Raw genomic sequence first — 24,204 nt, forward strand, 5'->3', positions numbered from 1 at the left:
AACTTAAAGTTACAAAGCACACTGTAATTTCTAGTGGTTTAAGTTTCTTTTCTGGAAGATTTATGCATAATTTTTAGTTTTATTCCAATGAAAAAACTTGGGATAAAATCCACCTTTTGGTGAGAACAGTTAACATTTTCTTTTTACATCAGGGGATGCCTATGTGTGCAGGCATAGTACATGCATATATTATAATAGATGTGCATAATTAATTTCTACACAGCTGGGGCACATGATTGATGGCTATTGCTTTGTAGATGTATACAGATGTATATAGATGTATACAGATCAAAAAGGCTACACTGAGTTCACAATGACTGCATGAAAAGATCATTGGAGCCGAATAAGCCTTGAGAAAATGGAGAAACAAACCCTGTGGAGTCCAATAAAATTATCATAAAGCACAGCAGGCAATATATGGAGAAAAATAATCAGAAGAGCTAAGAACAGGTCTAACAGATGACTAGCTAACCGTGGGTAAATAAAAAAAAAACAACATTCTGAGCATGTGCAAAAGAGAAAATAGGCTAAAGAGTGTGCTCATTGGATTGTTGAGGGACAAATATTGCAGAATTGCTATATCAGATACCTTGCAGAAGAGCCAAATTAATTAATTTTGTAGCATTCCACATCTTAGAAATGTTTGGGAGATACCAGCTTTGGATCTATCCCCTTCTGGAAGTAAAATAGAGTTGGAACCTGAGCTACAGTAAAACTAAAGAGTAGAAAATTCAAAATGGATAAAATTATATTTTTCACACAGTGATAAAAATAATTTGAAATTAATTGTCATAGAATGTTATGGAGACTAAGACTGGTAATATAATTTAAAAAATCAAAGAATGGTTATCTGTATATATAGAATATGAATAGCTGTGGTAACAGAAGTGCTATTAAAGTTTATATGTCTTTGCACTTGGATAAGTTAGCCACTGAAAGTGCTGGAGTGGAAACAAGTTGATACATAAGTAATTTTTATGGTTGCTTAAAACTTTCTCTGAAGCAGCTGGTGTTAGCCACTTTGAAGGATACAGGGCAAAGTGTTACATTCCTCCTATTAAGATTTCAGAGACCAATAATACACAATACTTCTAAAGCATATCTGAAAAATAATTTTATAAAGAAATTGTAGCTGAAAAACACAATCATTAATAACAGAATATCAAACTCAAGAGCTTTCAGTGAATTTTCACAGGGTTTCAACTGCCTCTTGATTATTTTCATAAGTGATATTGAAGTAAATATAATCTTGTTTATGGGGAAAACAAAACAAGATAATTGACTGCTGCAAGGGATTGGTAGAATGTTATTGAGTTAGAGTTATTGAGTCCTAAAGAGTGAGTCAGATCACTTGAAAAGCTGAATAAACCCGAATGCTGGGCAAATCTGGGTAATGACAAGTAATGTCCTGGAAAACACTAACTTTGAAAGTTACCTACTAATCCTGGTCAAAAATGCATTTTAAGACAGTATGGCTAAGATTATTTATCTTTCAATTTACAGGATATGAAGGGGTCATTTTGAGTATCACTACAAAATTGATGAGACTGATGATACAATACTATGTAAAACTTTTGTGTCCATGTATTTAAGTTTGAATGACTTTAAAGAAAAGTTGAGAATTTGGAAAGGGAACAGAGAAGTGTTAACATTGGAGGTGGGAGATGAAGTCCTTGTAAAAGCAACATCAGGGCCCTGTCGGTGTAGTTAATGAAAAAGAAGATTGAGAAGTCGTTTGCTTAAATATTAAAATCCTAAATCTCCTTAAATATGCCTTAGTATTTTTTTATGTCTAGATAATACTGTCTATTATGTTATACAGAATATTTTAAATCTACTTTTTCCGACAACCTGCTTGACCTTCACCGTAATCTATATTGTTTGTCATGTTAGTTTTTAGGAGCACTTGTTTCAGAAATGAAATAGTAGACAGGGAAAAGGTAGTGACAGCCATTATGATTGTTCCTGTCTTTTAGTGAAATACTCAGGAGTCTTTTTGTCCACTCTGCAGGACTGTGTGCCTTCCATTTAATGTTGTAATGATTCCTAAGTAATTGTTAATAAATAAATAATATATATATATATATATATATATATATATCTAAGAGAGAAGTAGAACTGTTCCTTAGAGGATAAATGAGATCTGGCAATTCCTGTGCTCAGTTATTGCTCTCAAGGATGACTTGATCGCACTTTTTGGAGGTATTCCACTTTTTTTCACATTTGAAACCTCTTCAAATATCTGTATTTTGTATAATGATGATATCTATTATTTGAAAAGCAACCTAAAGTTAAACAGCTATGGATTGCCTGGTGTTACAGCAGTGATGGATTGCCTAATGTAACACTAATGTGGCTTTTCCTACACCTTTAGAAGTGTTTTCTTCCTGCCTTAAATAGTGAAATCCCTTATCTTTTGTCTTATGACCTTTCTGTAGCTCAGTAGTAGGAGTTTTCAAAAGACAGCATGTTTTTCTCTCATTCAAAATGAACAGATTATTTATTTCCCTTGGTGTGTATGTGTTGAAGGAGTCAAAATCACAAATGTGATGTCAGAAAATATTTGATTTTAATAACTAGTCTTTAGGTTTTATATATAAAGTAAATTCTGGTGGTTCCCTGCTTTGCTTAATTTAACAGATACATTTTTTTTTCAAGTGTGCCTGTGTGTATATATGTTTTTATAGATGAAGATGATGTATGTGTACATACGCACATAACACACAAATATTTTAAAATGTAACTCTGCTTTGTTAATGCTTTTGCACCAGCAAATGCAGACACCTTAACTTCAGTTATGTCAGTAACTTAATGTAAATAGTCAACTTTTTTTAAGAAATACTTATCAATACTCAGTATACTTATTTTTCATTCTGAAGCAGAACATTGCATAGGAGAGGGCTTCATGGAGTCTTCTTAACATCTTCCTTCATCTAATGAGTAAATACCACACATCTGTAGAAAGTGTGGTACGCCTCTTAGTTGTGTTAGCAAGGCTGTGTTTGAGGTTGAGATTTCCACATGAAGTTAGATTTTTTAATGTGTTCTTTACTTTCTCAAAAGTATCTCCTTTGTTGAAATTGTCTCTGTTCTGTTGCTAAAACACTTGTTTTGTGTTACAAAAGTCCACAAAGTCATTACCAATAATTGCACATCTGTTTTCTTGGTAGTAGCAACATTTTGCAGGACTGCAAGGTTTTAATTTCTCAAAGCTAACAAAAAACACTTTTAGGAGGGACAACATCCAAAGTAGGTAAGCATGAAAGACAGTATGCAGAGCAGCCAGCACTTAGGACTGCACTTCATTTTGCTAACTGTTTTTGCAATAAACTTTTGTGGGTCTCAAGGTGACACCTTGATAATATTTTTATATTATGCTGTTCTCAGTTAATTCCTTACTTGAAATATATGTGGAACTTTATAATACATAAACCTGGTGTTGGACTTCTGTATAGGTGAAAATTTTTACCCCTATCACTTTCTCTTTCTATCCATCTCTTGGTCTATTTTTGGAGTTTATCTAGGTTACCATATTCATTGGAGCCATTAGAAAAAATGGAACCATTGAATCTGTTAATCAAGATCCTTGTAGCTGTTTAATACCACTATTTATGAGATACTAGAGTGCCTGAGGAAAGAGATTATTCATCAAATACATTTTTCAGTTGTTTGATATGGCTGTGGGTCTGAATAAAACATGCCTCCTGTCATCGTTCAGTTTTGAAATTTTTCCCTGTACAAACTCTGATATGATTTTATTGTTAATAGAAAAACTCCAGTAGAGACAGTGTCTAAAAAAATTACTTTTTATGGAAATCACAATATTTTCAACCAAGTATTTTATTCATATTAAGCTAATACTTGCATAAATCATAAAAGTAAAAATGGCTAATAATGTCCTTTATTAGAGTGAAATTTTGGCCATGCTGCACAGGTTTGCTCCATTTGTTGTCTGAGTTTTCTCGGAGCGATTCCAGGAGGCTTATTCCAGAGTATTTTTATACAGTGCCACCAAAGGCCACTCAAAACAGAGGAGATGCGTAACAGGAGTCATTTGCAGTTTAAAACTGGATGGCTACAATTTAGAGTTCCCTTTCTGAGAAGCAAGTGACCAGTGGGAAGTACTTGAGAACACCCGATTTGAATATATAGTTTCTTTGACCCTTGCTACATTTGATCTCTCTAGTTTGAAAATTCTAAGATGCTTATCATTAAGTCTCACACTTAAAAGTCAAGCGCTGTGGTAGAGAGAACATTCAGATTGTATTGCTGTGGTGCTCTTTCACCAAATCTGTCAAACAAAGACAACAAAAGTACTTTGGGTTCAAGTTCTACTGACAACACTGGATTGAATCTTGAAATGTTGTAACCTGAGTCTACAAGGTGAATTCAGTGGGTTGAATTCTAGTAGCTTTCTGAGTGCTGATTTACACTTCTACAAAGAAAAGGAACTGATTTGAAAAAGTATGCTGCTTATTGTAGTAAGAAGGTATATCCTAGTGCAGCAGATGTGTCTGAAGGGCGTTTGCCTATGCATCTACAAATGTGTTCTTCCTAAATGCCAAGTCTGAGCTAGAGAGATATACATGTGTATATTTTAAATCAGTTAGGATCTTTTTTTTGGCAATTCTGACAAACTGTACTTCTCCCCTGCTTTTATACTTAAAAAAACCCCCACATACAGAGGCTGCAAATAGTCTTCCATTTTGCAGCCACCATTCTGTGCCTGTTTTTCAGCTGTTCTTCCTCTTGTCCCCTCCTCCAAGTGGCAATTCATTGCAGGTGCATTGCTGCAGGGCAGAGAGTACTATAATAAAAGCATATTTATTTGGAAAATGATCTCCTGGAAGTTGAAATTAGCATATTTGTTAATGCTACAAGTTAATCCTGCAGAAACACAGAGAATTAGGACTCCCAAAATTACAGTAATTTTCCTTTCAGGGCATGATAGGACTGTGTCTACCTGGCTGAATATTTCTCTTTTAGTTGTTTCCAAACAATGTGCCCATCTCATAATGACGAACATGCTCTGGCCACAGTAGAGTTCACCATGCAAAGCTAAAAAATAATCGGTGCTTAATTCCAGCTTATTTGTCATTACGGTTTAGGCTGGCAGCAACCTCAACTGAAATGTAGAGAAGATATACAAATCAAGGCAAAGTGGAAGAAAATAATGGAAATGTAATAACAGAGATTGTGTTAGGCACTGAAAGTTACAGCTGTAGGAAGAAATGAAACCCTGTATTTGTGAATTATGGGAACAGTCTATTCAGCAATGTGTCCTTCTCTTCAGTCAGAACCAGACTAGTTTAGATGGCCATTCATCAGATCAGTTTGGCTGTCAGTGTAACAACCCTTGAGGGTTCTGTTTGGGGTCTGTAGGGTAATGGATAGGAAGGCAGCACCATGGTTTCCCGTTTCTTTTATCCTGTGCACTCTTTGTGTGTGGACAGGGGAAGAAACCTGACTCTTTTGTACTAGACTAGTGTTTTGACATCAGCTAACACTTCAGCAGCAGCTCAGGTGTTGTCTTTTCTTAGCTCTTGTGGTGGCTATTATTTGTTGTACTAGCAGCAGTACCTTGGAAACCCCATCTAAAGTCAAGCCCTGTTGTTCCAGACACCCTACTGACTAATAGTCAGGATGAAAAATAAAACAAAACAAAACAGGTTCTCTTAACATTTGACAGCTTGCAGTCTAGTTTTAAAGGCTGAATGCAGTGCATAGATAAAACAGACAAATAGGTTTGGGAAGGCAAGATTATAAATCAGGTCCATAAATTAAAAGCAGACGTCTCAGTTCACTGAGTTTCCCACTACTGTATTTATTTGCTAAATGCCATTTGGACTCTTGCTTCCCCAGATTTACTCTTAAAATAGACAGTGGCTGTGATGCACATCTGTTCTAAAATTATCACACATGAGGTTGCTACTACATGGTGTGGCATTTTCTGTTATTTTGATATGAGTGTTTAGAAAGCTTAAAGGATTTTTGCAATGCTACAACATTGGGTATTGTTGCATTAAATAGAAGGTTAAAATGGTCAGGAAATGCTATGGGTATTTCAGTCTTAGTTATATGTTAATTCAAGAGTCTGCTTTACCTTCTTTTTAACTTGTATGGGCATTACAGACACCTAAATTAATGCTTCATGTGATAAAGCAATAATGTCTGCTATGAATAGTTGTGGATGTCTGTGAAGATGTAAAGGAAGGTAAAATTTGGATCTATTTTTTTAGATTTTGTCTACTATGTATAAGTGCTAAGAATTATTTGGCTTGCTTTCAGTGGTGCTCACCTATTTGAATAATACAGGAAATAGTGTATTCTAGCTTTGAAAAAACACAAGGTTTTGAAATTAAAGCATGAGGCATTCATAATGTGAATGAGGCTGTTATATGTCAGGAAAGGATGAGTAAACACCTTGAGTTCGATTCTTTCTTACACTAAAAGTCTCCCGTTCTATGTTGTAAACCTTTGCAGCAGCATACTCTGATGCTGGACTGCTGTAGGAAGAGGTAGAATCAGATAGACTCTGTTCAAGTTCACTTAGTAATCTCTAAAAAGTTTAAGAGGTTGGGGAGCAGGAATCAATCTTTTTGGGGTGGTTATTTGCTGCAGATGTCTGCAGTGTTGAAGCTGATTCCACATTTTCACCTGTAACTGTTTAGCCTGTCTCAGCAAAGGCAATATATCCATTCAGTGCGGTACTGAGAATCTAGCTAATGTATTCTATTTAGTTTGTTACTTTGATAACCATAATGTATGCTGTTCAGTTGGATTATTCAGTACCCAAAAATTATTCCTGATTTTTAATTCTTTCTCAGTGTGCTAGTTAGCCATCCCAAAGCTATCCCATGGGTTTAGGTGCATCAGTTTGCTAGAGGAGGGGAGTATTTTAGATTGGTGCTTGAAGTGTTGGTTTCTGTCGTGTTTCATATGAAACCATGACTGGAAATTCCCCCATTTTAACTGTTCCTCCTCTCTGGGAGGGGGTGGTGGGGCGCAGCTCATTTATGTGTTAAGCAATTGACACCAGTTGTGAGTTGCACTATACATTTTTCAGATTAAGTTGTAGTGTTTTGTGAAAAACTAAAAGAAGTAGGAAGGAATGGGACAAAAACTTTTTATACCTTTATCTTGTTTCTTTCCTCTCCTCTAGTGGATACTAGCTATTTATTTTCCACTGACATTTAATTATTTACCTTATGTAGGTCTACATAATGTGTTTACCACCTGCAACAAATCTCAATGAAAATCCTAGATGCAAAAAGTGATGTCCGGGATCAAACACTCTTGCTTGGATGCACCTCGGTCACTGGTTTGGTAACAGTGCATCAAGAAAGACTAATGGAAATTATTTTCTGGATGAAGGATTGTTATCCTCTAACTCCTGCATGTTTTACACTTTTCCTTCTGCACACAAGCATTTTAAAACCCTGTGTCTTTTGTTTGGCCAGAAAAGGGCAGATGTATGGCCTCTTTATCCTGTTGAGTTGAGGGTACTGTAGAGTGTTCCTACCTCTAAACGATTTAGGTACAAGGGTGCCCAACCAGTTCTTCAGCCTCTTACAGCTTGCTGTGGTTAGATCACAGCTGCTTTGTTTAGGCCTGACTTTAGAATGTACTTCTTCTAAATAGATGGTAGGTAGTTTGGATTAAGTTTGCCCATTCTTTTCCTAAGCTTCTTGCCTTCAAATGAACTTCTGTTCATATCCATTTCTCTGGGAAAAGCAAAAAGAAGGAGTATAAAGAGGCTAATGTACAAGTTTTCTGGTAGTTTTTCTAGGCTCAGGTTTTTTGGGGTTATGGGTTTTTTGTGTTGTGGTTTTTCTTGGTGAGAGTAGTCAGAACATTTTTCTAGTTATGTTGGTTCTTTCTTCATTTTCTAGTAGGAATCTGTTACATACTTCATGCTGTCCTTTCAGTGGTCTTCATTGTGCTAAAATATTAAACATGTTGAATCTTGAACAATAATAAAGCCTTATATAAAGGAAGGAAATCTGATTCGTCAACCATCTAGCTTGCCAAAAAGGGCCTGGGAGATAAAGAGTTGTGAAGGGGATTCTCCACAAGGTCGTGGAGTGACAGACATCAATCCTTTCACTTTAAAATATGTTAATTTTATTTATGACCTCCACAGTTACCTAAATCTCTATCATTGCATCTCAAAGATCTTCAAGCCCATGCAGAATACCATTCTAGAATCTGGCACCTAGAATCTAAACCCAAATTTTTAATTTTTAATGAAGTTGCTTAATTGGATTAAGCAGTATGTATGGGGGAGGGAAAACTGTAAGTTTTGCTGGATTTTTGCTTTTCTGGCCAGGAAATTCTGAAGATGGAAACAATTTGAATTAACTTTTTAGAAGAAATATTCACAGTGCTTAAAATGAAAACTACTCTGGAGGTGAATGGGAGGATTTATATCTAAAAATGCCAGAAGGGAATTTTGCTTGTGAAATACCTTCAAAAATACAGATTTCTCTGACCAGCTCTGTATGAAAACTGCTCATGACCCTATTGCATCTAAGCAAGAAGAATCAATCATATTATGAAACACAGAGGAATTCCTTTGATACCTCACACCATCAGAGTGCCTTTTATTCAAATGCACTATGTGAAAGTCAGTCCTCAAAATCCTCCTGGAAACAAAATAAATTGTGTATTTCATTTTTATAATGAGTGAAAAATTACATAGGATGATGAAGGACATGTTTATACTTCTAATGGAATGCTGTGCACAGATTGGTGGGCTAGTGCTGACTCTAGGCCAGTAAGGCATATGCTGAAATGCAGAATGATGTCAGATCGGTAGCTCAGTCTAGAACTACTTGTTGGCACAGAATTTCTGATAAGCTAATAAATATATACTGCTTCCAAATTGCAACCACTTTCATGTGAGCTAGCTAAACTGTTTTGCCAGGGTATTTCAGTTCCCGAATTATTTTCCCAAAATCTGGACCTCCTGTAAATGACTTGTCTGAATGCCAAAATGACAGAAGCAGACTTGAAAATGTACTCCTGGCTGTCAGTATAACCATTGTGTAGCCCATTTATCCTTATTTAATTGTGTCATGAAAAAAGTTCAGAATGACATTATTTTCTAGAAGTGAAAAAAAGGGGAGAAAAAGACCATCTAATCTCCAGTTAGAGATTCTTATGATTTTTGGTTCTGCTCCTAATTCTAGAGCAGTCTGTAGATAAAGTTTTTCAAAATCCTGGTTCCCAAATTTTGGGACTTAAGCTCTGTTTCTCGGTACCTTTTATTAACTATATGTTTGGGAAAGTGGCCATTTTTATTTATTTTTTTTTCCTTAATACAAAGGAGAGTCTGGATGAATTGGGAAGTACAACTTAATTGTGAACAAAATTGCATTTTGTGCAGATAATTGCAATCATAAATCAAGCAAGGCAGCTTCTAACAGTTGGGTCAGATTTTTAATTTCATGATCTAAATTATTAATGAGAATATTTCCATAAGCTTTTTGCATAAAAATGGACTTCATAACAGAGAGGTCAGCTGGTCTTGTCTTCTAGCCTTTATGATTATCAGTGGTAATCAGAAACTGTTTTCCTGTGAACATGTGCTTCTTTCATGCCTTCTGGCATAGATGCCAAATGTAGGTGATGAATTACTTATAAGCCTTATGATGCAAAAAATAATTTTGTAGGTTCTTGTTAGAAGAAAATGAAATTAGACTATGCATTTAGGATTAAGAAACATCAAGGGTTAAATAGCAATAGTTTTTTTGTTTTGTTTTGTTTTGTTTGATTAATTCAATACCTTGAGATTCTTGAAGGCCTTATTGAGTCAATTATGAAAAGCCCAGGTGCAGGCTACTTTTCACAGTGTGGTTGCAGTCAGACAAAATGGTATGATGCATAAAGAAGACAAGGGGATCACTGCAAGAATGCACAATGCTATGGTATAAATCAGTGGTGTTTCCCCATCTGATAGACAGCCATGTGTACCACTGATCCAGTGGTAATATAAGGGGACTTGAGGAAAATGGTGGGGCTGATTAGGACTATAAAGATTTTTATGTGAGGAGACTGAAGGGCTGAGATTACTTATGCAGAAGACAGATTGCAAACTTCTATAACCTGCCTCCTAAAGCAAGATTTAAGAGCATATCCAGTACCATAAAATAAAATAAATTCAAAACAGATAAACAAAGATTTTTGGTTTTTACCTGAAACATGAAGGAATGACAGAATTCAAGGTCAGAAAGACTGAAATTTAAGATGATTCAGAAATACATTTGACAACTTTATGAATGAGAATTTTAAATAGTAAATATGCTTTTTTTTTAGAAAAGACAAATAATTTTAAAACTAAGTTGTGCTTGAGGCAAACACTGCATCATCGTGTGATGTATCTTGGCTGGCCAGCTTTAGAAATATTGAGTAGGAGTCAGGATATTGAACAGAATGTACAATCATTTAAAGCCAGAATAACCATTTCTCTTACTATTGCAATCTGAGTTAATTTTTTATCATTTATCTCTGCCGCATTTGTCAAGGAAAAAGAACAAATGGCAGCTTTGGTTTCCCTTTCTCCCCCTGGAAAGTAGCTGTCATAATCCTCTTTCAGAGATTCAAAGGGGCAAGTATTTTGAAACATCTTTCACTCACATTTCATGCTTATAATGTATGAACAGCTCCAGAACTATGGCAAATCACAGAATCATCATTGTTGGAAAGGACATCTGAGATCACCAAGTCCAACCATCAACACAAAAAAAACCCCTAACAAACACACACACTCCACTGGAAAACACCCAAGAAACCAAACCACCCCAAACAAAACAACCCCTACAACCTCGGCCACTAGAGCATGCCCTGAAGTTCCTCATCTATATGTTTCTTGAATACATCCAAGGATGGTGACTTCCCCACCTCCCTGGGCAGCCAGTTCCAGCGCCTGACCACTTCTTCAATGTAGAAATTCTTCCTAATATCCAATCTCAACCTTCCCTGCTGCAACTTCAGACCATTTTCTCTGGTCTTGTCATTACATACTTGGGAGAATAGGCCAATGCCCACCTCCCTACAACCTCCTTTCATGTAGTTGCAGAGGGCAATGAGGTCTCCCCTCAGCCTCCTCTTCTCCAAACTAAATATCCCCAGTTCCCTCAGCCACTCCTTGTATGACTTGTTCTCTAGGCCCTCTACCAGCTTGGTGGCTCTTCTCTGGACATGCTCCAGCACCTCAGTGTACTTCCTGTAGTGAGGGACCCAGAACAAATATTTCATTCAAGGCTTCTTTTTCTGGCATTTCACTGCCTTTATCAATGAGACAGGGTATATTGTACAATTTCAGAATACTCAGCAGGAGATATTTACAGCATATATTTTTTTCTAAAAACAGGGATCCCTCGAAAATTATTATTCTTCCAAGTGTCTCAGTTTCTGTATTGAGTCAACCATTGAAAGTCTTACCGGAATAATTCAAGGAGCAGAATACATTAATAAGATGATTGATTTAAAAATAAATAAATAAAAAGAAATCTTCTTTCACTAAGATTTTCTTGTATTAGTCCAATTTATAGGAAAAAAAATATAGAATGTTCCAAGGCCAAAATGCTACTGTTCTTGATTGGGGTGCTTGAACGCTGAATCAGGACCTGAATTTTGCAAGCAATGTTTCTACCTACAGAGATTCAAAATCCTAAATCCCATTTGTGTTAGCTGTCAAATTACCAAGATATGGCTGTGATTAGAACTGCTTGAAGACTGAATTTATTCTAAGAACATGGTAGGAGACCATGTCACATATTCTGTAAAGTCAAAGTAAACAGCATCCACTGGTCTTCATTCACTAAACCAGTCCTCTATTCATGCCTAGCTCTCAGGTGGCACAGTTCAACCTTACCAAGTCCATATTTTCTATTCTCAGTCATTTCTTGCTTTTCATATCCTGGATGTTGTTTTTTGGACAATTTGGTCTGCAACCTTCCCAGGGACTGAGGATGATCAGCCTTTATTTTCCTGCATCCTCCTTTTTGCTCTTGTTGGAGATGGATGTGATGGTTATCTTTTCTCAGAATTCCACACAGGGTATTCTGTGTCATCACGTCTCACCTGACTTCCTTCTCTTGTGTAGGCCCAAATCCTAAAAGCCAGAACCTCCCACAATGTGTCTACTTGATTATAACTTTTTATATAATTTTATTTATGTTTTTTGTTTTGTTTTGTTTTTATGTCTGATTACTTTTTCCCCTCATTTCTCCACCAGCTCTGTCTTCTGGGATTCAAGTTCTAGTAAACCAGAAAAAAACTGTGCTAAGGACAATTAATTTGAGGTTATTTGAAAGCTCCTATACAAGTAGTTGTTAAATTATAACATGAAATTGGTAGTAAGAGACAAATCACAGGGGATCGTGAAGTATAGTATGTCTTTGAGCACTATGATAAACAGACTTTTCAGTCTTGCTCAGTACAAATACCTGTGCTAGTAAATCTATCAGACAGTGCTATGCTATAAGGAAGAAAAGAAGCTTCTTCAGTGTGGCAAGGCCATAAATAAGAGAAGCTGGTAATAGCCTGCAAATGTCTGATTGGTGAGATGTTAATAAGCTGTAAACACTACCATGGGAATGTGTGGATTGGCCCATGAGCTGCAATTATGAAAACTGCATTGCCCAACATGTTATCAGTCCCATATGAGCAGAGAAATGAAGGAAATGCTTTTATGAGAATCCACATCTCCAGCACCTCAAATGCTCAGTTTCATAATATGAAGCCATCACATTGAAATACCTTTGGAAAAGTTGCCACCGATTTCAGTTATAGTGGATCAAGACCTTAGTGCTAATACAGACCATGTTTCTCATAGTCAAATGCCTATGAGCAAAGATGGCAATGCACAAGGAATGGTTGTACCAGTGAAAGGGCTGTGGCAGAACAGGTAGTCAGTACACTTTTAGCTGTGTATGGAGGAACTTTAATGTGCTAGCTAAATATCTGTTTTACCTTATAGGAAGAGTTATTTACTTATACTGGGGGGGGTTGTACTGTTCCATCCACAATAACATTGTAGGTTTATATCGTGGTGGTTTGTTTTGTTGTGGGGTTTTTTGTTTGTTTGTTTGTTTTTTTTAATAAAAAAGACTTCTGTGTTCTATATTTGAAAATGTAGTACATGTAAGTTTAATTTGCTTTTCCTTGTTTGTCAATTATTCTTTTCCTCTCTCTCAGATATCTCACTTACGAGGGCCTCAAGTGTGCATGGAGCCCATCTTGTTCTTGCCCAGATTGTTGCCCTGCTGACGAAAAGGTTTCACCACACTAGGCGAGACTGGAGAGGAAGTCTGTCAAATGTGCTGCTGCCTGTCCTCTTTGTTGCACTGGCAATGGCCTTGTTTAGTGTGAAGCCGCTGGCTGTTGATTATCCTTCTCTCAAGCTGACACCAAGACTTTATGACAATGCAGAATCCTTCTTTAGGTAAAGGGTTCATCTGTCATCATCAATATCCAGGGTTCTGGGACCTTTACCCTTGAGTTCTCATATTTTAAAGATTTTTTGCATTCGAGGAAGAACAATAGGTTAGTTTGTACAATAGCTATTCGGTTTTCAGATGTCTAGTACCTTTTAATGGATTGTTTTGAAGGAGAGATAAAATTAGGAAAGCATTGTGCAAAGGATTTTGTGGAGGAAAGGGCAAACACTTCGGAGCAGTTTGAACTGGGTAATCTGTTTCAATTCCAGCCATGGTCATTTATTTGCAAATGCCCAAGTGTATTTAAACAAGCCTTTATAAGCTTAATTTTAACTAATTGCTTAGGTCTGAAATTATTTTCTTTAAATAGTTCTCAGGTTTGAAAGTGTCACATAGTATTAACAACGTCGGGTGCCCTTCTTAGCCTCTAGTTTCTATAGGCTCAGCATTGAAACCAACTGGATTTATGTATTTATTTATTTTTAATGCACAGTATATATAGCTCAGCTCTCAGCTATTCTACATCAAGTGCATATCAGATACAGATCACTTTCTCTTCTGCACAAATATCCAGGTATCTTCATAAACATAACATACTAACTGTCAGGAACGTATGTTTGTACAGAGAAAGATGGCTATGGGGAGATGTTGAGATTTGTTTAGCCATAATTGTATTGAGTTTTATTTACATGTTCACATATAGTTTTTGAAATGAGATAATGTTGCTGTTTTGGTATTTTTCCTGTGCATGGATTTTATAGTTCTTTAATTTCTTGGTAAACATGTAGGATCTTGAGCCTGAAAGTCAATAGAACTAGGCATATTAACATGTTTGTGTTTATTTTTCTTTCTTTTTCCCCTCCTGTGGCCCACTTTGAACAGCTCTGAAGATTATAACCTCAGAAACCTTTCTCAGATTCTACTGAGATATTTCTCTGATTGGGACCACACATGCATGCATTCAGAACAAGGGTAACTGAATAACTTAAGTATTTCCTTAACGGTGAATTGTAAATAATGTAAATTCGATATTATTTTTCTTTGTAATACGAACTACCTTAAGCTTTTCTTGGCAACATGAGGTTGATGACAAATATGTTCTGATGAAGTACATAAGAAGGCTTCATTGTTAAAGATGTGATCCAAATCTCTTGAAAGTCAATGACAGCTTTCCAATGAATTTCAGGAGGATTTTGATCAAGTTTGGTGTCCATATGAATTAAGGTTGACAATAATTACAGTATTTATTATGAAGCATTCCAGATTTCCAAATTTAGGAATGCAGAGTTGTGACCATGCTTTACTTACTTTGTTGCTGCAAACAGAAGGCATACAGCTCATTTGCTTATTTTTATAACTATTTTTAGTGAATCCACTTTGATACAAATGAGTAAAACTGATATATAGTTTTACATACATCTGCCACTGTGATAAAATGCTAAGAAGTTGTTCAAGTTGCCAGATGTGCTCATTGCTCTGTGGATTTATTCTGTTAAATAAAATTCATTTAACAGTTGTTCTTATTGTAATGTTTATTCCCATTAGAAAAAATAGTTCATGTTGGCAGATGGAATCTACATCACCTCAGCATTCATGTGGATGTGTGGCTGACCAAGGGGTATTTCATTTTACATTTACTTATATATGTTAAAATTATGTGTTCATATGTTACATCTAATACCTTAACTCTTCATTTTGGAAGGCTAGAGAAGGGGATGAGGAAGGAAAGCCTCATAGCACTGGCTTTGTTATGACTGGAGATTTCCTTCTGTTTCATCTCATGTTTGGGCTTTGTGTTCTGAAGTCTTCAGGGAAAGAGCTTGCTCAATTTTGATGTATCAGAGATGGCTGAAGTATTATCAGCAGATTCAACTTTGCTTCAAATATGTCATAGGATTTTGGTAACAAAAAAACCTTGAAACCTAATGTAAAAAAAAGGTTAAAACATAAAACTTCCAAAATATCAGGAATATTACCTACTTTCAAAAGTGAAGGGAAGGTGTTCCTAGCTGATAAATGCTACCAGGGAATCTACATGTGTTTAACAATGGGATGTAATTGTTAGAGCTTGGTTTTGATTTGGATAATGTGTTTGAAAACATAACAGCTTTTGAGGAAAAAAATTATTTCTAAAAATATAAATAATTTCTGATTTTTTTGACTAGTGAGTTTTCCTGCTGACTTGCTCTGAGGTTGAGTAATAAACAAGAATGTAAAACTGTGTCTGAAGTGACAAATATATTTCCCTGGATGGAACCATTCTCTTTAATAAGTTCCCTCCTTCATAAAGATATAAATACTCTGGAGTAAGAGCTGTATCTGAAATACAAGAATTTAGTCCTGGGAAAAGTGGAAGGAGGAAACTAATTTTTTACTTTGCTAGGCAGGGGATGAATTTGCCTCTAATACTAGTGATGTATATTTAAAATATGACAAGCTTAAATAAAATGAGAATGGAACTTGCATAAGAAGAGGCCCCACTGACCACAAAAGCTCAAAGAAGAGAAGTTACTTGACAGTGGAGGGAGAACTTATATCTGTGAGCTATGGAAAACCAGAATCTCTGAGAGCGAATTTTAAATGGTGTAGGATTGAGATGTCAAATAAGCATTAACATTTTTCAGTTGCTATATATAACGTACTTTATAATGCTTCCAAGGTATCTGATAATATCTATCTCCTTTTCTTTGGTTGTGAGAGTATCTCACCAAATCATTAGAAAAAAAAAAATCTTTATTCTTCTCTGCAGTCCATCAATTAGATTTTTAGGACAATATTGCATTAATTAAAATTTTGTTTTCATCTCTCATTCATCTAGTGCCTTTTTAGTATTCCTTCTCAGGCACAAGAAGTAAATAGTAGTCCTTGTAGTCCTAGTAGTCCTTGTTGTAAACCTTTCTAAATTTCTAGTTTTGATGTTTTCAAAAAACTGACTTGAAAGGGTTTCCAGAGAAATAAAATGTGGTTATAATATGTAGGTGACAAAATTATTTGAGATGCCTTATAAATATAAAACCATACATAATTTATGGAAAAGTTATCACAGCTGAGAAACGCAAATCCAGTTGAAAGGTAATGCTGTAAAATCTATGTAAAAATGCAAAAATATAGCTAAATCTTGTGTCACTGATTTTTAAGAGTACTTTACTTATTTTATGTATACTATGTTTTAGGTGTGTCCAGGTATCAATACCTCTGCTCCCTACATGAAGAATAAGAAAGGGCATATTTTGTATAATCTTTCAGGGTTCCTTGTAGAAGAATATTTAGTGAGGCCTTCCAACAAAGCAAGGTAACCATAACATATCTAACCTGTGTTTATTATTGTGTATAAAAACATAGGCCTTTCTGATCTGAAGCATAGACCTGTGTCACCGAGAATGTAAGTGTTAATTGCCTCTATCTGTTGGTTGTTACCAAGGTGTAGAAACAGGTGAAGGTAACATAGAGCCCCCTCCATGGTCACTTCTCAAGAGCTTCCTCCAGCAGTTGCTTGATAATCACCTCTAGGCATATGCTGGGTCTTCTTGCCAGACAGCAAGTTATTTCAGCGTCTCAGAGAAAGAAAATCTCAGAGAAAGAAAATGTATATGCATGTGCAAATCAGATGAGCAGTATAGTTTCCATTCCTCAGAGACTCAATCAACTACAGGTGGATATGCTCCAATTCATCTTTTCTTTGGACTAAAAGGGCTGGTATCCCCCTGGAAAGACTTAATATTCTGTGATACCAGACACAGGGGTTATAATGTGCTGTATTTTGAGGTTTACTTACATGCTTTTAGAGTTCAACCACTGTCTTTGACATAAGTGCAAACACTAGACCAAGTATGATTCTATGAAGAAGAAAGTGTTAGCCATTTATGCATTAAAAATAAAGTGTAATTGATCTCATAAAAATAGAGGAAAATGTCTTAGGATTAAAGATTTCAGGTGAAATATGAATGGAGTAGGAAGAAATCAAGCAGCTTAAGATGTTTCTGAAAGTCAGTCCTACCTCACTTGCTCACAAACCCTCCTGTTACTCAGGGATTTCACCTTTCAGAAAGTAAAAATTCTTAACGGAGGGAATTCCTTTGCCAGAAAAGAGAAATAGCATTCACTCGATTCAAGATATATTAAGCTCCTCCTTTTAACCAAGAAGGGCTTTGTGAGGGCTGAAGTTTCACTTTCAGTAAAAAAATAAATCACTACTGTAGATATTACCACTTTATCACTGTTTTAAGAAAAGGCTGCTAACCTTTAAACAGATGACTTTTTGTTACTTTTTTTTCTATTACCAGATATGGAGGCTGGTCTTTTGGAGGGAGGAAAGCATCTGAACTTCAGGATAAAAAAATGAATAATGCCAAATCCAAGCCTCTGGCTAAGGTAAGGTTTGCAACGTATGTGTGTGCATTTGTATGCATGTGTTGCTTTCTTATTCAGGCTCCAGATATCACAACACTTAGCAAACAACAAATAATTATATAAAATCCTTGCATGTAGAAACTGGGAGAAAACCTCTCTGTCTGTTGTAGTTCACTTCGGTATTTGTAATTCTTGAAGTATTCTCCTGAGAAGCAGTTTTAAATTAGTCAAATGATACGGCTTTTGTAGTTTGTGGTTTTTTTTTCCCTGTGAGCTTATTTCAGAATCTGACTAAGCTCATCTTCAAAACTTTTTTTTTTTTTAGGTTGTCATTCCAGATCTTCCTTAATTTTTTTCTTTTTTCCCCCTACAAAAAGTCAATGTCAGAATTGACAAAAGTTACTTGAATGTCTCAAAATCGACTTAGGCTTTTTTTCATTTCTACAAGGAATACTTTGCTCCATTTCTCTCTTACTCTCCCCTCCCTCCAGACCCCCAAAAGTAAACATTTAACTTCTAGGAGCAGCTACTTCTGCATAACAAATACGCCAACCTGTGTTTATAATCCCCTTTTCAAATATGAGGAAATTTCAGTTTTTATCCTAGAGAAATAGCATTGTGCCTTGCTGAAATTAGTCAGGCTGTGAAATCTGAATCTCTTCTTAACAGTAGATCATACTGTCTGGCAATGCTACACAGAGCCAGTGTTTTCTGTCTGGAGCCACCTCTGTAGTCAGAAAAAGGATTATTCTAAGCACAATCAAAATAAAGAGCTATTATAAAAGAAGGAAGAGTGTAAACAAGCTCTATCCCAAAATCCATTTTGGGACAAAGTGTTAAAACAACATACAGATATTCTCCATGCAATATAATTTCATGTTTAGTTTTTGCAAAATAATTTTCTGTTTGCAATGCTATTTTAGTGTAGCTTTCTTAAGAATCTCTCTATTTTATGTGCATAGCCTACCTTGTATATATTTTAATATTGGTAATTTATGAACTTCCTTCTGTCCTCAGACTTCTTATAGTTTGGAACTCCATTTCTGTCAATCCTTCATTAGAAACTTCCAGTCCTAGAAGATTGCAGTAAGATGTGTTTTCCGACTGCTTTTTTGTCCTATGTATCTTTAATCATTTTAGACTTGTTTTGACATGCCCGTACTGTGGTTTTTGTCAGAGTCCCTTTTTAAAAATGTCTTTGGCATAGAGCTCCACCTGCCATCAGCACAGGGATAAATTATAGTTGTACTGTTGGTGAGTAAGCTTCATATTTCAGACTCAAAGAAAACAGTGGAGTAGATTTATAAAGGGCACTGTGTTATCTAAAATACCTCCTGGAAGTGGCTTTCAACTGATGCAATGTCAAATTATTGCATTAACCTTTCAGTAATTAATGACCAGACTTTGACCTTTCAAGCTTGTTCAGGAGACAGTGAATGTACATAGCCCTGTATGAAAGGAAATTAGAAATTTGCATTTGAAGAGATTTACTGAATGATTCATTAATTTTTTTGGAAAATTTCTGAATCTTTATACACCATTCTTCCCCACTCAAAAAGACAACAATTTTTCCAGTGCAAATTAAAAATGCCTGTTCAAAACCTATTCTACTTTACCTAATCACACCATGCTGTATATACTGAATATATGGTACTTACATGCACACAGAGAATATGAATGCATGCACGAGTGAGAATGTATCTACCACGTGATAAATGTGACTGATTAAAAACATTGATTATTGTCATTCATTGATGATCACTGCTGTATGTCAGAAGCTCAACTCCTCCTCAGTTGTTGTTTTTTTTTGTTTTCATTTTATTTCCTTCAATAATGTGTCAAAAAAGTGTTCCACAAAGATTTTGTAGTTGCTGTTGTTTATAACATAATTAAATATAGGAAGTACATATAGTAATTTTAAATAGTCCTGAAAGGCAATTTGTACTGTTTACATGGCATTCTGCAGTGTGCATTTTTTCAGTCTCAAAGGCCATAGGTTAGTGAAAACATCAGTCTAGCATTATTCTGGATTATGAATGGTGGGTAAAATGATATGGAATAATCAAAACCACATCTTTACAGAACTTATATCTAATGTGGTGAGGGGCTGTGTTTTTCCTTGGGAAGGAATTTTATCAACCATGGATAGAAGATAAAATAATGACAATTAAAATTAATAATCTTGAGGTATATATTTTTCCATTGCTCATCTCTTTTCTGCCCTCTGTAAATAATTACCTATGTGGTACAAGAAATGTGAAAGATATTTCAGCTGCAATTAATATTTTTCCTTTTTTATACTTTGCCTTATTATTTAGACTAAGCCACACAACTAGAAAAAAAGCATAAATGTATCTTCTGATGAAGTGAATAAAGTCAAATGCCTGTTTTCCCAGATTATAAACAATTATCCAGCCTCAAATTATTGTTTCCTGGTGCTTTGATTCAGTTACATAACTTAGCTTGAAGGAAGAATTCTAATTAATGTGTGAGATATTGAAATGTATTGTTACACACATTATGTGTTTGTGGGTTTTGTATTTTCATTGAAGATTGGTCACATTATTATATTTCTAAGGTGTTCTGTGAATACTGAAGACTTTTCCCCTGCCTCAATTAAATGAGGATGTGTTGTCAGAATTTTGCTTTATTGTTTTCTTAATTGCCTTTTTTTTTTTTTCCCCAATACAATAAACACAATTGCTGTGGAGTTTATGTATGTATAATTTTCTATTTGGCTCAAATATTTTTTTAAAAGATATAATAAGAAATGGGGCAGGGGGAGGAGGTGGTATGTGTGTGTGCAAAAGACTGGTTGCCCGTGATCACTTGTTTATGTTTCTCTGCTCTGGTTGCTATTTGCACAGGAGATCCAGTAGTGCAGAGATTTGCAGTTTTCCTCAAGACATGGGTTTGTTTTTTTTCACTTAATTTCTTTGAAGAATTATCTTGCTGATAGTGTGGAATTTGTCCTTTTTTTTTTTCTTTAAACCTGGAGACATAAGATGCCATTGAGATTTCAAGCAGTTGTGAAGACCATGTAAAGATTATTAGAAAATGTGAAAGCTGAAGCAGGCAAGAGCAGGGGTAAAGCAAGGCTGCTCATTTTTTAACTAATGACTAGCAGCTTATGACAATGAAGAGGCAAGGGTGTGGGGCACAGGAGAGATGACAATGGAGCTCAAAGTAGCATTTGAAAACATGATATAGGATAGATGAGGAGAAATCAAATGGCCAATTACAGTATTGTAAACCTTGCCTGGCAACAGAGTACAATGTGGAGGTCCAAACAAGTAGTTAGTCAGGAAAATAAATCAGAAATAATCAGTTATTAAGAGAGGGAAAGAGAACTGAAGATTAGATAGCTTGCACTGGGAAACAGAGAAGAATGCAGCAGGAAAAGCAGTCGAAGTCTGGAACTAGTATCCTAGTAAGGATCATAGCTGGTATACTACAAGAAAGAAAATGCAGAATTTTTACAAGTAAATTAAAAAAAAATCAGTATCTGGAAATTTACATCAGTATCAAGAAGAGGCATGTGTATATGGAAGAGCACTAAATGAGAACAGTATCAGAGTGGTGAGGATAGAATCTTTAGGGAAGTTTCCAAGATGTAACTGTATAGATGGTAGTTTTAGAAAGGATCTAAGAACAGTGAAATCCTAGGAGAAGGTTGTTAAAGCAAGAAGCTGTATAAAAATGGTGCATTTTTCAGAATCTAGACACAAACTGAGAATTGCCCAGCATCAACCTGACATGTACAAAATGCAGATTAACAAACAGTTGATACCATATAGGGAAAGGTTAAGAGTTTTTCAACTGTATAAACAAAAAGCGGAGATGAAAATTGCGGTGGAGTGAGGAGTGGATACTAGTCAAAGATTATTTTAGACATGTCACTAAAACTGAAAACAAACACACGTGATAATTTGACCTAGTTTTCAGGATGGATAATGGGGGGTCAAAGGCACTGTGTTTAACAGTAATGAGACATAGAAATTAAATTGATTTCCAAAGGCAAAACAAAACTCAATCCTTGGTGTATTCAGTTTTGGGGCACATCAAGCTCTCAGCAATGATTCTAGCACATGGAAGTGTGAATTTTGAGTATATGTATTAAGTCAGGGTGATTCTTCTTGATTGGAGGATAACGTATATGTTAGAGCAGAATTGCTGCCCTATGCTCCTCAGAGACTGGCTTGCCTTGTCTGCCTTAAAGTTTGTCTGAATTTATTTCCTTCATACTGGACACTGATAACCTGTTGGAGGTGTGACACAGCTTTGTCCTCTGTAAAATAGTTTCATACCTTGTAAACAGTACCTCCTTGATTCTTTCATTCCACACTTTCTAGGATATCAAGTTCCTAGGCATTTTATGCTGTGTGCCACTTGCAGGTATTATTTAGATAAGTTTTTTTGGATTTTCAGTAGTGTTCTGCACTTTTAACGCTAGTTTTACTCATCTTTTTGTTTTTGATTGAAGTGGCAAATGTTATTTTTACATTGTTTGTCATCTGTTTGTCCAACCAAATGTGTGGAAAGAAAAAGACACAGTGTTCCATTAAATCTGAGCATCTCAATATAGTAATTAACATAGGTGTACAGCTCCAATAGTAGGAAACAAACTGCCACACTCTGTTGAAAAACCTTAATAAATTAATTTATTCTGCTTGGCCTAGTTCACCTTCTTCTACAAATAGATGTAATAACAAAATTACATTTTTTTTTGCAATACTTCAAGGTATAGGAGCTTTCAGATCAGTATTTTGATTCAACACATTTGTGATTCACAGTTTCCATTCTCTCTTCCAGGTGTGGTACAATCAAAAAGCTTTCCATTCACTGCCATCCTACTTAAATGAACTGAATAACTTCATTCTGTGGCTGAATTTGCCTCCTAATGTGGATTGGAGACAGTATGGTAATAGTCCTTTTTTAAGTCTTTTTTCATATCTTTTGAAAATTAGTTTTAAAATAAAATAATTTTGAGGACAACATTTTTTCATAGTATAAAGTAGAATTGCAGATTCACATATTTCTTGGTAGAAGCTGAAAGTGGAACTTTTAATTAAACAGAAGATTTATTTGTGTAAAAAATGTAGTACATAATAGGTAAAATGTGAATTACAGCTCTTTATGCAATATGAGATTCTTACAAAGGACATTCCTGTGGAGTAAGTGTAAATTGGTTCACCATATTTGGGATGCTAGTCTGTGTGAAACCACTGCTCGGGCTTGCTTAAATGGGATCAAAGCACAACAGGGTATGAATTTGTAACTTCTTGGTCACTTTACTCCATGTCCTTATGTAAATACCCAGAGTACCCTGGAAATTCACACTTCAACATGATGTTCCATAGTATCCTGTTACTCAAGGAGCAAGAGAGGGCGGTATATCTTCTGTACATACCAGAAGAGAGTTTAGTGTATTTGAAATCTGAATTATCTGATTCAGATAACCCTAAACTGTATATGAATGAGTTGAAGTGAAATATTCAAACTGACTTTTAAAAAAATTACTGCAACCAAGGAATCTGCTGTTCCCACAGGTGAAATTTGAGGATGTTTTAATCTAGTTTGAAATCTGGGCTTGATGGTTCAAGCTAACTTCTGTTCATTCCAGGTCCTTTCATTTCCTAAGTTTCATTAAAGGGCAATTAGTTTATTTGAGAGAAATTTTAAAATAGCTTATAACCAATTTTTTAAGCATTTTTTAAATGGTAGGATGATTGTCTGTAATGGTAAGAGTATTTTCAGTGTGTTTATAATGGAGAAGGAAGAAAGAAGATGAAAATCAGTGAAAAGGGGAAGGAATCCTGATTATCTGGATAAAAAAATGAAGAGAAGAATGTCAATGAAAAAAAAATAATGGCTTGTTTTCAAGATGGCTGAAGTTTGTTTTTTTTCCTGAGTGAATTAGGAGAAAGAACCAAAGTTAATGTGTTTCTGCAGGAAGTTTGAATGAAATTAAATTAGGTATCTTAATAAGAACAATTGTGGAAATGTTACATGTTGTGGCATGACATAGAAACACAATACGCAAAACAGTTTTCAATAAATATTTGAAGACGTGTACTGTCACCTGTACAACTACAGGCTCTCTACATAATCTTCTAGCAGAATATGCCAGCCAAGTCACTGCAGAAGTAGAGTTTATGGACTAGAAAGCAGTTTGTTTGTGTGTACATCTATTGGAGAAATGCAATAAAGATGGATTGATCGTCCTCTTGAAACATAATGCAGAGGGACCTGTCAGAGAAATCCTAGAAAGAGAAGTCATGTCTCCTACCTATCTGTATGTGTGTGTACACACACATACATATGTGTATACATGCATATGCATATCTATATTTAAAAAACCCTCAAGTTTTCTAATGCTATAATGGGGCACTCTAGCTTATTTCACTTT

The 24,204-nt window shown here is 35.5% G+C and overlaps 1 protein-coding gene across 1 annotated transcript in view; it reads left to right on the forward strand.

Moving 5' to 3' along the window:
- ABCA13 (ATP binding cassette subfamily A member 13) overlaps positions 1-24,204 on the forward strand; it is a 165,533-nt gene that overhangs the window by 84,895 nt on the left and 56,434 nt on the right. Inside the window, exons 37-42 of the mRNA XM_051610260.1 lie at positions 13,204-13,450; positions 14,328-14,417; positions 14,991-15,063; positions 16,619-16,737; positions 17,729-17,816; positions 22,608-22,716. Coding sequence (XP_051466220.1) covers positions 13,204-13,450; positions 14,328-14,417; positions 14,991-15,063; positions 16,619-16,737; positions 17,729-17,816; positions 22,608-22,716 — 726 coding nt within the window. The remainder of the gene's footprint in view (positions 1-13,203; positions 13,451-14,327; positions 14,418-14,990; positions 15,064-16,618; positions 16,738-17,728; positions 17,817-22,607; positions 22,717-24,204) is intronic.

Source organism: Apus apus, chromosome 2, assembly GCF_020740795.1.
Source record: "Apus apus isolate bApuApu2 chromosome 2, bApuApu2.pri.cur, whole genome shotgun sequence".
Classification (NCBI taxonomy): domain Eukaryota; kingdom Metazoa; phylum Chordata; class Aves; order Apodiformes; family Apodidae; genus Apus; species Apus apus.